The following is a 14,586-nucleotide window of genomic DNA, read 5'->3' as shown; positions in this document are numbered from 1 at the left end:
CAGAGCCATTCCATCTTCCCCTGCTATCTGAAGCACAAAAGAAAACCACTAAAATGAGAAAAAAACAAGATAATTTCATTTGATGCTTGTCTCTAGAGAATCCTGCTTCAGTTGTTCTAATAAGGGGCCAAAATGGGCCTTGTTGAATGGAATTAAGCTGGAGAGGGAGTGGGACAAAATGGCATAACTGAATCATAGAATGTGCTTTTGTTCAGACCTAGGTAGAGGGGTGCCGAACAGTGTTGAAAACCTGGCTTCAGATGTCTCAATGTTCATTTGAATTTGCTGTCTGGTTTAAATTGTAAGCCCTGCTACGTAAAGACAAAGTTTTAAAGCATTATATCTGGTTTTAACCCAGTAACCAAAGACCGCAAAGTAATTTAACTTTTATTAGTCTTGGAAAAAATTCGAATACTTGCTGGCTTGTGGTTTGGATGTGAAACATACAAAAATAGTGTTATTTTTTCTGATGTCGGATCTGTTTTTTTCATATTAGTAGACATCCGATTTTGTTCCATTATATAATGATTCTTCAGGCAGGCAGTAAGAGACAATCAGCTCTTGAGACAGAGTTTATTTAACTTGATAATTTTGTATGAATGCAAATGCTTTTGCATTATGTGGTGTCAGCTCATCAAGATAAAAATGAAATCACTCGAATAGGTGATGTGAGGTCTCTTCTTATGCTGCTAGAGTTTGTATGAATGTGGGATTTCTAACTCTTGGAGACAGCAGCTGTGCTTTTCTGCAGGAGTTAACTTGCATCAAACAGACTTAATGTGTAGCTCCTACTGCATAAAGTACTTTCTGTCTGCAACTTAATTTTTATCCTCATGGGTCTTCTCTTATTTTTGCCCAAGTCAAAACTTTAAGAAACCAGAGAAATTCATGAGACTTCATCTGAAAGTGAAATGCACAAAAGTTATGAGATGCAATACTATGCAATTAAGGCATCGACCACTGGTTGCCCTTCTCTTCCCTCTGCTCCCTTGCCTCTCATCCACGAAGTGTTGAGGCAGCAGGAAAACTAACTTTCTTTGTTTTAACATAAAATATCCTTTATGGCTGAGTGGTAAAAATCAGTGGTGTTTTGAAAGGTAGAGAATGGTAGTAGGTAGAAGGTAGTATAAACAAGCATAATTTCAAGCTAATTGGGAGAAATTTTCTTAACAGTTTTTTAAATTGTGGAGTCAGCGTGCAGAGTATGCAAAACACGACAAAAGTACTGGACTTAAAATTATTCGGCCAACTTTGCAGGGTATGGCAAAAACAGATGGTTGGAGAGTGTGTTGATATTACTGTTTTAGCTAAAATGAGACAGCTCATACACAGATACCTGGTGCCTCTCATCATCTACAAAACCAGCAATGGTGGGCTTGATACCAGAAGACAAATTAGCTTTAAAACAGATTAACTGGCATAGTTAAATCATGTGGTGGTCACAAATGTCTCAGCAGATCAGTCTTGGAAAAATAACACTGAGTTTCCAGCAGCCTCTCCAACTCCATATAAACATTTTCATATTCTGCTGAGCCCCTAGTCAGGGAGTGAAAAATAAGCAAACTTTCAGAAACTGCATTGACTGCTAAGGTGAAACTGTCCAAATATCAGGGAGGCGTCAATGGTGCTTTCATAGCAAATAAACCTGTGTTAGTTTCTTTTTTGTGTTTTTCCTTTTCTTTTTCCCCCCTCTCATGGGAAGTCTTAAACACTTGCCCTTAATTCCAGATGACAGGTTGTTATCAAACAGCTGTTCCTGGTAGCTTGCTGTAGGTGACTGCTTCTTCCAGACTAAGCTGGGCAATATTTAGCATGAGAAGTTTAGAATTTGCACCTAATAAAGTCAGCTGATTGCAAGAGACACTTTTAATTTTAGCCAGAGAAAGAAGCTTTGAGTTCTTCCTGAGCTTTCCCTTTTAAAACATCACAGGGGTTATCTCAGGTTTTAATATGGCTTTGGTGCACTTGCAGGCAGACAGGATTGAAAAACTGTTTGAGCATGTGAACTCAACAACAAAGCTCCTGCTGTCATGCAGATATGTTGTCACATTAAAAAACAACAGGAGAGAAATACAATTTCTGTAAATGAATGCCTTCTCAAAAGACTGTTGTGGTTGATACACAGAATATCTGGATTATTTAAATAAATTGTAGGGTTTGTTTGATTTTTTTTCTCCCTTCTTTGTGTATAATTTTCCTTGTAGATTAGGCAGGTATTCTTGTTCTGACAGTTCTGGTTAATTTTCCAGTTTGTATGACAACAGTATTTGTCCATGGCTGCACATACAATATTACTGATGAATGCTACATAACATTGTCAGTCCTATATGGTTTTAGAAAGGAACAGAGAAAGTTGATGATATTTATTTGCCTTTAATATAATATTTTTGAATAATATGTGAAATTTGAAAACAACCTATTTAGGAAAGTAACTTAAAGAAAATATTTACCTTTTTATATATTCACATCATTAATTAATGATGAGTTTCAAGATCTATGGATTTTTGAAATTTCAAATTAGGAGGAGGTTGCTGACTGTACATGAGTGTAAGGAGGTACATGGAAAACCAATGTGCTGATAAAGAAATTCCTCTCATTTTGACATCTGAAAACTGTAAATTAACTAATTCTTAAAAGTGCTTTGCAATCCAGCTCTGATGATATTTAAATATTCTTTTCAGTGTTGATTCCTGCTAGTGTTTCATGTTTAATGTGGCATTTGAGTTGCCCTCTTGACATGAGTGGGATACTCTGGATGGGTAAGAAAGAGTGAAAATGTCCTTGGGACAGGTCTAATTCTGTCAGGGAAGTGGCTGACTGAAAAGATTTCTTGGAATTGTAGAAATGTAGCAAATGTTTTGAAACTTGCAGTTCTTATTGTTTAGATTGGAAATGTTAAGCATATTTTTAATAGTCTCCTTCTCTAGTATTAAAGCATTACAGTGAAATAATTGCATTCCTTTCAATCCATTTTAGACCTTACATGATATCCACTATGAGTAAAAATAAAAGTAACAGTAGTTAAAATAATTGTCAGGGTTTTTTTTCCTCTTCAGGAATTTATTTTCTACAAGGCTAAATTGTTACAATTTATAGAAGGCAAATTTCTTTTATTGCTCTGAGTATATTTGAACAAGATGCTTAACCTAATTGTTCCTAGTATTTGTTTCACCCAACAATAAACAGGGCAGAGAATGAGCACCAGTGCAGCTCACTGATCTGATCATAAGAGGTGCTCGTTCTGTGTCTTGCTTCCTGGTCAGGTCTATCATGTCTTCAGAGCTGGTGCTTCTGGAGCGGTCAGGGCTGGTGTGTTGCATAATGGATGAGCCTGAACTGATGGAGGCAGCAGGTGCTCCAGTAATAGAAAAGAGCAGTGTTTATTATTGTTGTATGCATCATCAATCCTCCTCCCTTTCTCCCTCTGCTTTCTGTGTCCTCCAAACAAAGGCTCCCTATATCTGCAGCAGCAGGGGAGAAAAGAGCAACAACTTACCCTGTGTAACATTGCTGGGTTTTGTCTCAGGGGCAGCCTTGTAAATAGGTCTTGATTTGATGCTCGGGATCTGTGGACAGCATGTTTGTCATTGCAGGGGACAACAGTATTGATTTAGGAATTCCATTCAGCAGAAAACTCTTACTAGTTACTGATATTTGTTAGCTGCCCTATTCCAGCTAAATCAGATGAATGAAAAATGGCTTTCAGTCTAGTACTCATAATGCACTGCAAGATCCCTAGCTCCTGTAGGAGCAATCTGTTGAAAGATAGGTCTAAACATTCTTTAATAGGGGAAAACTGTACTTTTTGGGAGAAGGAGGAGAAGGACAGAGAAATAAATAACGGTTCTTAGTTCTGCTTAAGATGCTGACGGCTCTTGGAAGTATCTTTTCAAGAGTAAGCTGTTATTTCAAATAATGCAGAAGTACTTCCTTGTCTATTTATAGGCAGTCAAAACTATCAACATCTCATGTCCATGTGCTCTAAGACATCAGCTGATTCTAGACAGTCTGTAGTGTTTCTCTTGTCTAGAGCATTAATGGCAGTCAGTATTCCCTTTTGCAGGGCTATTGCCTATGCTTCAGGATCTGGGTCAAAGGAGCCATGGAGAGTTGGGGAGAACAGAAAACCAGTTTTTCCCAGTAGAGGCTGCAGTGGGATTTCCTTCTGCATGTAGTGTCATAATTTAGAGAGAAATAGTTGTTCTGTTTCACCATACCTTCCTATTTAGTTTCTGGTGGTTTTATTCACTTATGGCACCATTCTGTTTGTGGCTATGTTGTGTTTTAATACCAGCTGGCAACCACACAGCTGCTCACTCACTCCTCCCCTCCAGGAAGATCAGGGGAAGAGAATTTGAAAGGCAAAAGTCAGACAATTAATGGGCTGAGATAAGAATAGTTTAATAATAGAAATAAAATAACCCTACCCGCAATGAATGGGAAGATAACAAAGAGTGATAAATAAAACCCCAAAAAGGCAAATTTTGCAATAAAAAACTATTTATCACCAACAACCTGCCAGTGCCTACTCAGTCTCCCAGCAGCAGCTTCCCCACCAACCTTCCCTCTGCTTCTGGTGCTGCACATGATCCATATGGCATGGGATAGCCCTTGGGTGTATTGGGATCAGCTGTCCTGACTCTGTACCCTCCTAAATTCTTGTGAGTCTAGTTTTATTCATGCTTGGTAGCCAAATGTTGTTTAAAAATTGGCTTAGCTGGAAAAGCATTCAGAGTGGGAATGCTTTTCCTTAACTCTTTCTCTAGAGAGGCAAAGTAGATCTTCTTCCAAAGAGTTATTAATAAAGCTCTCAAAAGTATATGACTGAATTAAGGTTAACCTCCTTTCTGCAGGAAAGTGGATAATTTTTTTTTTCAGTCTGTGATTTTTGAAATGCACTGTTTTTCTTGTTTAGAGCTACCTGCTGGTAGTTCTGCAGTTTGTTTGCAAGTGACTGCAAAACTATGGCATGCAGCCCTGTTCCTGCTGGAGAATGTGCCAAGGGTGGACCCAGAGTCCAGAAGAAACATCCAAGAAGCTCAGATATTGTTCTCAAAAGACTTGTGGTTTACCTCTTTCCCTTTTATTTGAAAGGAGCAAAGTTTTGTAGAGTTGTATTGATAGCAGATAGAATTACACCTTTCAGCAGTGTTTGTATGACACGTCTCTATTCCCCCTGGACAGTTTCCTGCTTTGCTTGCTCTGGGCTTCCAGAGTTACTGTCTGGAAAATCAAGTCTTAAATGCCTTGCTGAGCTATACTTTTATATATATAGAGATATATATATTTAAATTGCACAGACTGTAAATGGGACACTTTACATGTGGACTTGCCTTGAAACAACTGGATGGTATTAAATTTAAAAGCTTCAGGGTAGACTGGTGCCTACTGATGCTCATCATTGGCATTTCAGAGGCTTCACTGAGACCTCAGACACTGAGTGTCATTTTTAAATGGATGGTTAAATTTATTAATGTTTTGCTCAAGTGAACACTTAATTTTTCAGAAAGGGAAGCTGGTGTCTCCTACCGGACATTTTTCATTGCAAAATCTCAGTAACAGTGCTGAGCTTTGGTGGTCTCTCTGACAGTGGTTAATGACAGGCTGAAGTGCTTCTAGTGCTGGGCCCCTCTAACTTAGAGCATCTCATATGTTTGTATTCCTGTCTCTGTGCAGTTTTAAATGTGTGCAGTTTTAAAGTTGTCTGCCAAGATGCAAATTCCTGGGAGAAAGCAACACACTGGTGTCAAAAACTGCTTGTCCAAGAAGTACTGCAGTGGTCTTGTAAAATATAAATGCAGCGATTAATGTAAAATAGGTTAAAGCAGTGTAAAGTGGGGATTAGCAAATCTAGATACTGCAGTGATCCTATCATCTCCTACAGAGCTGTTGATCTCTTCATTGCTCTGAGGGTGAGACAAGATGTTGAGTTCAACGAGGAGTCTGCTGCCTGTGTCGTGTCGTGACAGAGCTTTAAACACTTCTGATTCAGGACTGCTTAAACTTTCTAAAGCTGGAGGAGAGAAAATAGAGGGTTTTATTAACAGATGCTTCAGTTTCAACATAGAGATGATAGAGCATAGCATAAATCTTGGAGGAGCAGTTTTTCAAGAGCATGCGAAACCTTTTCTAGACCTAGAAAAAGGAGTCAAAGGATAAAAAAAAGTCTGTTTTAATTCTTTGCTCTTTTAGACATGACCAGAAACCCAATTTTCTGTTCTGCTGGAAAGTTGCTAATGTAATCAACCTGAGACAAAGGAAAAAATTTCTTCCATCCTTTGCTAAAAAACATCTTTGACTAGGTGATGAAATGTGAGGCAAATAGGCTGTTGGTGGGAGAGCTACTCCTCCATCACTACTGATTCCAGCTTCAAGAAGAATTAGTTAGGAAAAAAATAAGAGCTGAATCAACAGTTTCTGCATTTGAGACTAGTTCCCTGTATACACTTTTCTTTCTGTATGTAACTGAGGAGGTACAATAAAAGGCAGTGTGAATGCTTGTCTGTCCATGGAAAGCTCCAGGGAATCATACAAAAAGCAAATTCATGATAACTTTAATTAGACTTTCATTTGTCAGTGAGCAGACTGCTTATTTAGCCTGGATTGGTAAGAAAGTAAGACCTTGGGAAAGGGTGTTCATGATAGTAATTACAAGGCATCTGCTTCTCTTTCCTTCAAAGGTGCAGGAGCTGCCATTGTGTACTGGTGCACCCCAAAGTGGGGTAGGTTCTGCAGTAGTTAAGGGGACAGCTGAGCAGGGAGCTTTCTCCAGGCAGTGTAGAGAGTAAGGCCAGACTCTCCAGACAGACAGGACTAGATTAAATGAGGGCCTTGGACTGAGGAGGTGCATGCTTGTCTTCTAGTCTCTTGTACCTGTTGACTTCACATCATATGTGCTCTATGTGCTCTTCTGATCTCTGCTCCTCTGACCATCTGCATGGAGTGGTTTTTTTACAGAAAACAGCAAACAGCTAAAGAATGTATCGTTATGGTAAGATGTACTTTCCACCAAATACAAGTTATTTTCCTGAAATAGTGCTTCATCTTCCTTCTCCCCACTCAAGTAGAATGAATATTTTACTGGTAAGTCTGTGTCAAAAACCTACAATTCTCCCCTTCTTTAATTCTCATTAAAACTAAAAAGGGATGATGGTTTCCTATAAGGGATTACTCTTTTTTTTTTTTTTTTAGTAATAAAAAGAACCCTAAATTGAACAAAAATTGAACAATTGATTAAAAACACCCTAGGGTGGTCTGCCATGTCTGTCGTCTAGTACCTAATTTCGATAACACAGGAGATAAGAGTCTGGTTACCCATAAAAAACAATGCAATGCCAATCTACTGACTGTCAAATACAAATTAGATGTAACAGATGACCTGATGCTAGGTGAAGCTTTCAGGGCATGCGCTGCAGCCAAGAGAAATCTGACAGAAGTCGTTTTAAAGTTCCCTTCTTGCTCTTTTCTCTCTTCACAAAATGTTCAACCTTGACTGAAATGTTTTCTGCCCCGCCTCACCCCAAAGGGAAGGCTGCAATATCTGGCAATGCACCTGGAAATGTATACAAACAGTGTTAGGGAGAAGAGATGAAAAGGAAGCAGATTTTACTCTATCATTAAATTTTAACACTCCCTAGCAGCTTGCCAGCCAAACGGGATTATACTACCAGATGTCCTGGCAGAAATGTGCACGGCTCTGTAAGATCATAAATCCAAGCAACGTATGGCAACCCTACATGTTTGATACTACTGTTAGCAATGCAGAATTTCAGTGTGGAAAGCTCTAGTGGTGGGCAGGACTTAGCAAAGACAAAATCTTCCCAGACTTAGCTTTAAAGCCTTAGGTAGGGTAATAGCTGCTGCTCCTGGTGGTATATACTATTTCAGTTTTTTTTTTTGTCATGTCTCCTAAACAAAGTACTAACTGAGCCAGTTTAGTCTACACTTTAAATACAAGTGTCCATTCACAGACTCATGTCCTCATTAATCTATGCAAAGGATCAGAAAAAAATACCAGCTGTTGTGGTTTTTTCAGTTGCTATTCCCTCCATGGAAAACAAAAGGCAGTGACTAGCACCCCTAAGTAAATAAATTATTCCTTTAGTGAGGACTTAGAATTGGGCCCACCAAAGGGGAGTGTGTTTGTACCAGTGGATATGGTTCTTCCATGCTATATGTTGACACTGAACTGTCAGCTGACGTGATCAGAAGTGTGGCAGAAGGAAATTTAAAGCAAATGGGGGAGAATATGCTATTTTATTCTATTGCTGCTAGAAAAAATTAAGTTTATATGAAGTATTAAAAGAGCAAGTAAGCTTTTTGTCTCATCAAAGAATAATATGAGAATGAATAGTCAGAGGAAAAGAGCAAAAGGCACTGCAGTACAGGTAGTTAACTTTGCAAATTGCAGTTAAACTTTTAAGTGACCAGGAAGTGGAAGACCTAAAAATAATGTTAAGTGCTTTCTTTGCAGATTAATCTTGCTACCCTGTGTGAAAATCTCCCCTCATTCTCCCATACATTCTTTCAATTTTCAAGTTCTGTATCACAGAATTTCAGGTGATTCATTGCTGGCCACATTAGTCATTCTGAGCTTGTGCTGGTTTTGTCCCTGAGAGTAGAATAACACACTAGAGATATTTGTTTGCTCTTTTACTGATTTCAGTAGTAAATTACTCTACACTCTAAAGCCTTGAAAGGCTTTGAGCAGTGTGCTTGTCATCATTCAGCTTTACTGGAAGACAGGTATGTTAGACCAGTGATTGTTGCCCCTGGAAAACTCCACTCATGCAATATTCAAGTTTCTCTGAACTAAATCAACTAGCTTCCTAGTATTTGTAATAAAGGGACTGGTTTGTATTGCTATGATTTTAGCAATTTAAATGCCTCTGTGACATAAGAGAGAGGGAAATCATGCCTAGATGATGTGTTGTGTCCACTTTTGCAGACAGAGACATTGCATGATTGATAGGTGGCCAAACCAGGAGCCAGTGAAGGGTCTCCAGGCTCCATCACACTGTCACAGCAATGCAGTACAATTCTGGGCTGCAAAGGTAAAGCTGGCTTTGATTGGTCAGCGTTTGTTTAGTTCAGAAATTCCTTGCTTATGCTATATGAAAATGGAATTTAACTTGTGTATTCATCTTATTAGATCACATTATAACTCAGAAACAGGGAAGTAGGAATTCATTACTCTAGAGGAGCCAAATCCTGATGCCCTAAAAGCTGTCTTGCTTCTTTTGGTGGTTAGTTTTCCCTGTTGCTTGTACAATCCAATGCTTTCTATATACATACCTGATTATTACAGTTTAAGCCTTACTTTTACATCTTCCTAGTCAAGTAGCAGGACCTGATTTTTCCACTTAAGAAAAAAATATTTACGGGAAAATAATAGTAGCACAAAATGGAAAGGCAGCATACTCACATACAAAGCAATGAACAGCTTATGAAATGCTTCCAAAATCTTCTTCTCTTTACTGTCATGCTTCATAAACTCTCAAAAACACATAGTGAGAAACAAAGACCTCTTTTTGCTGTGTCTCTAATTTTTTTCACTGCATAACATGGTATTTTCAGATGTGCACATAGAAAATGAAACAAAGTGTTTTCAGTGTGTTATCCCTGATGACCAAGTGTTTATTCAGCTACTTATACCTTGTTGGCCTAGATAAACTTCACCTGGGGCCAGCATCTGTTCACTAATTTGTCACCTTTTCTTTTTCGTGCCCCTAAGCTGTTTTGACACGAGAAGCTTTGTAAGCTCCATCTCAGCAGCAATACAAAATGCAAGGAAAACAATGTAAACTGAAGCTTTGGGAAAATAAAGTTGTACAATATGGCAATGGTTAGTGGCTGGATGGCAGCCATCATTGATGATATAAATTTCATAGCATATGTAACTACAAAGAACAAAAGAGTTAATCAGCAACAATGCAATATATACCAAGTGTTACTGTATGCAAATATGTATTGAAGTTGTTGCCATTAAGAATTTTCATTACTCATTTTAGGTTCATTTTCTGTTGTTAAGTGACAGGGAAACTAAGAAATGCACCCGGCACTCAAATAATTGCCCTGGTTGCGACACTTGCAGCTTTTTACAGAGAAGAAACTATCATCCAGATGATGAATAAAAACAACGCCTCCTCACATAAATGAAGAACACAGTAATAAATGGTACTGTTTTGCTTCTGTTCTCTATTTTTAATTTCCAATATGACAGGGAAATGCAGCTTTTTTCCACTCAGCTTTATACAGCTTATTAAAGAAGTGAGAGGCTATTCTAATCATTAGCAAGATATAGTTTGTGTTTTGTCTTTAAGGCACTTTGTTCTAACTTTGGCACCACAATAATTACAGTATGCTGCCATTGCAGAGTGGATAGGGAACTCTTCCATTTATCCTGTGTCCTCCTGCACTGCCTAAGTGTGCTGGTCTGTACCAGTGAGATGGGAAGAATGCAAGGTGGAAGATGGAATTGTGTTTCCAAAGCATGTAAGATGTGGCAGTCTGGAAGCCTGGCCTTGCAAAAAAAGGTCAGGTCTCAAAAGTTCTCTCAGTTAACATCTTAGGTTTTCATGTTACTGTTCTTTTTTTTTCCAGAATACAGAGTACCTTGCATCTGTTCATGACTGGTTTTGTGCAGGTGCAGCTCTGAACACCAATTCTCTGTACTGTGAAAGCTGATGGGCTAAAGATCTGTTCTTCCATTTTGCGGTTTTCTGTACCTGGTTGCAAATGAACAATTTCCTTTTTTTCCAGTGAAGCCCAGTAGAAGCACTGCAAATGCTATCCTTTAGTTCTTGTTTGTCAGTGTTTTCAGAGTTTCATCCAGCAAACTGGAGGGTTTTATTTCCTGAGGTGGGAGATAAGCTAGTAAGAACAGACCACTGCTTATATCAATAACATGAACACAGTCCTGTGATGTGTGCAGCTTTTTTGTGATATTGTGGCTAATGCACACACTTCCATTTTTACTGGAGCTTGGGTAAAGTATGCACTTCGCTATGTGAGATTCTTTGTGTGCAAATATGAGAGTGCCAATCCTTTTGCTTGAAGTCCCTTTGTCTCCTCCTGCTCTGGGTGTACTGAGCAGAGGTTATCTCAGCAATATGCACAAGGTTGGCCTGTGGGCCTGCAGTAGTTTTTCATGAGGGTATGACCCAAAGTGGCCTCTGCAGAGAGGGAGGTGTATGTGTGTGCATACGCCAAGCAACGGAGCTCTGGTTTCCTCTGGAAAAGGTGGATCCAGCTTCTTGCTTCTCTCAGTCCCATTCTGGGTTTATCTTTGTCATTTATTATGTCATCTTTGTGTTTATTTTTAGTTTCTAGCCATTCTCTGTTGAACTGTTTTTACATTTTAATTGAGTAAATCAGGAGACTTGTAGGTGATTAATGTTTTCCCCCTGCAGCTGCATCATCTAGCACAGGCATAAATCTTGCTATGCCTCATTTGCTTCCAGTTCCTTTTCAAACAGACGTGCACTGTTCCTGGACCTTCCTGTCTTTCCACACCTCCTGTCAGTGTGTGTTGTACCTCTCACTGGATGAATTCGTGTGCCAGCTGTGCATCTGTATTTCATGATTTTATTTGTGCAGACAGAAGTAGTGTATGAAACCTTCCTACGTCATCAGTAATAACAGTGATAATCATGTGACAGCTTTTGGCAGGTAGAGTCCTACCTGAATTGTGGTAACAGTTTCAGTACTGCTCCCTGACAAATGAGGGTCTTCCACAAATGCATAAGAAGACTCATCTTCATATCTGGGACATTTGGTGTTGAGGAGTGAAATAAGATGAGTATAATTTTTCTTTAATTTTTTCACAGATGAAAAAACTACTTGGAGTCAGGCTGCTATGAAATAGCTCTTCCTGCTCCTTTCTGTACTACAACTTGTGGATGAAACAAAAGTCAATTTTGATATGCTCTACCTATAATTCATCCCAAATGCTAATTATTTTATTGTCATGATTTCCCCGTGTCCCAGCAGATCAAGATTAGAGATGATTTTCTAGGACTAGGTATAGTTTAAATGGTTAAAGGTCATTATAAATTACATGTGGTTTCTTCAGAGATATGAGCACATTTTTCTACTTCATGCATCTGTGTAAGATATGATTGTCCACTGATGCCGTTATGATACATTTTTCAGAGTACAGGAGAACTTCCTCCACACTGAGCAAAACAATATGTTTATAATTTAGTGAAGGATTAGATTTTAGGCTTTGCATATGCATATGCCATTTAAAAAGTGTTGCTTTCTGTCCAAGACTGCCCAGCTATAACCAGCATTTCTGAAACGGATGCATTTGCTAATCCTGTGGGACAGTTGCAACTTGTCAGTTTTTATAAACTGCTGTCTTTATGACAGGAAACTAGGAGGGGAAGGGTCTTATATCTGAATATAACAGCAAGGAGAAAACAGGGACATAATGACAGATATGTCCCCAAGTCACTGTTCTCTATGGTGGAAGCAACACCCAGAGCAAGGGTCTTGCTGAAAGATTGGATGAAAGCCATGAGAATTCTTTAAGCATCCGGTAAATATTTTGTCTGGGTAAAGAGAAGACCTCCTGCAGGACAATTAAAACTGTTTTTTTCTTTGTATTGTTTCTGTTCAGTGCTTTCTAAACATAGTAACTATTTTTATATCTTTTGTGATTGCAATAAAAAGTATTCTTTACTTTTAACTGAACATACTATCTGTTGAGAATTATATGAGGATGAATGGCAAGACATTGTCAACACAGTAGTGGAGTCATAAATGGGGGCTCAGTCATGCTTGTAGCATCCAGCACTCTCAGGTGAGATTGGGATTGCTGGAAGGTTTCTAGCTGGTCCATCCCTAAGCAGCATAGAATGGCTTAAGGTCTTGTGAGGCAAAGTGTACCTCCTGGTCCAAGTGTACCTGGGGAGAACCTAAGCTTCCACTGAGTTTGTGTTCTCTTAACATTCATGGTTGAATTGCTGCTATGAAGTATCTTTTAATACAACCAGGAGTATTGAGGCATGTGTCTGAAGGGCTGTAACTCTTGCCATTGCTTTCAGTTGTCTTTGCATATTCTATAAAGGTGATAAGTTAAGGACTAAAGCTCAAGGCTGATACAAAATGTTTAACGTGGCGCAAAAAAAGCAATAAAAATACATAGTTTGTTTAAATGCAATAGTTTTAACATTCAAAGCACTATAAAATAAAACTTCTAAAATATTCTGAAGATTACATTCTAGTTTTTGTTTCGTCATTTTTGGTTTTTGCTTCTAGAAAACAGTCTGCAATTGCGGACTGCAATTGCACTGGCTGGAGCAAATATCTTGTCCTATATGTTAAATGGCTTGATGAAATGGGAAAGAGAAATGGACATTGCTTAGTCTTTTGCAAGGCATGTAAAGCTCAAATGTTCCTTACACAGCAGACGCTCTAACTGAATATTATGAATTGCACTTGTGAAGCTCATTCTCTAACAGATGTCACTCTTTTGTTTCCCTCTACTCTTTTGCAGCAAGTGACGGGCAGAAGTTTTGGTGAGAAAGATTTTCGTTCTGGGTTAGAAAACGGCATTCTTCTGTGTGAGTAAGTAATGCTTACAGTTTTGAGTCTTGAATACAATCTTGACTAAAGTAGAAAAGAACCTTAGCTAGTATGTCCCATTGCTGATTTCCTTTTGAGACTTTTGACATTGCGGACAGTGGTATTTCACTGCAGTGTCATTTCAGTGCCAAGGTATTGTTATGGTGAGGGTTGAAATGTGGCTTAAAGAAAACAGGTTTTATGAAGTGCTTCCCTCACTCCACCCCTGGTCCTTAGCTGAGTTATGTGAAACAAAAAAGATTCTGTTTGTTTTTGGTTTCCTTTTATTTAATGTTGTTAACCACAGATTGGCAAACAGTGTTCTACACCTGCCTGTGGGTGTCTCTGCCACAATGAGGCGTTTTGGACCAACTCCAAGTCTGAATGCTGTCAGGAGTTAGCCATCTGAATACCATCAATACACAGCTGCTTTAATAGTTTGTGGAAAGGTTAGGTATCCTCTAAATTTTGCCTAAAGGTGTGTTTCAATGACGTGTTTTGTAATTTTTGGATGAGAGACACAAGTTAGCTTTTGCACATTTCCCTCTCTAGTTCTAATAGCTAGTTTTTAGGAAGAGTCTTCCAAAATCTTGTTAATGTTTACATGCCAAAGCTGGTGACTTCTAAGAGCAATTTGGAAATATGCCCTAATGCCCCTAGCCCTGAGGAAATCAGGTTGTCAGGCATTTGGGAGAATCTGCTGATCTGAATCAGCTGCATGGACCAATTTCTTTCCCTGGATATGCAGGATTGTTACTGAAGTTGATAAAAGCCATCTTTGCACACCAGAATGATGAAGCTTGTGCAGAAGTGAATCCATACTTACAAAGGAGATGTGTAGCTGGACACTTGCAGCTGTTGGTAATGTTTTATATTATTCCAGGTACTGGAACTTGGAAGCTGTTTTCAGCAGTAGAGTTGAGCTAATATCCTGTAACTCAGCCCTTGGTAGCTTACCATAGATTCGAAACCTACTTGTGTAAATACTGTTATATATCTCACTGGTGTCATTAATCA

At 38.7% G+C, this 14,586-nt stretch overlaps 1 protein-coding gene across 4 annotated transcripts in view; it reads left to right on the top strand.

The window, feature by feature from the left end:
• The window catches only part of LIMCH1 (LIM and calponin homology domains 1), a 174,224-nt gene that overhangs the window by 50,039 nt on the left and 109,599 nt on the right, over positions 1–14,586 (top strand). For all 4 annotated transcript variants that reach the window (XM_041403125.1, XM_041403124.1, XM_041403123.1 and 1 more), the window contains exon 2: positions 13,502–13,572. In XM_041403125.1, coding sequence (XP_041259059.1) covers positions 13,502–13,572 — 71 coding nt within the window. The remainder of the gene's footprint in view (positions 1–13,501; positions 13,573–14,586) is intronic.

Source organism: Onychostruthus taczanowskii, unplaced genomic scaffold (genome assembly GCF_017590055.1).
Source record: "Onychostruthus taczanowskii isolate IOZ18803 unplaced genomic scaffold, ASM1759005v1 scaffold2, whole genome shotgun sequence".
Lineage (NCBI taxonomy): Eukaryota > Metazoa > Chordata > Aves > Passeriformes > Passeridae > Onychostruthus > Onychostruthus taczanowskii.
Note: the sequence above shows the minus strand (reverse complement) of the source record. Positions and strands in the feature narration are given on the sequence as shown.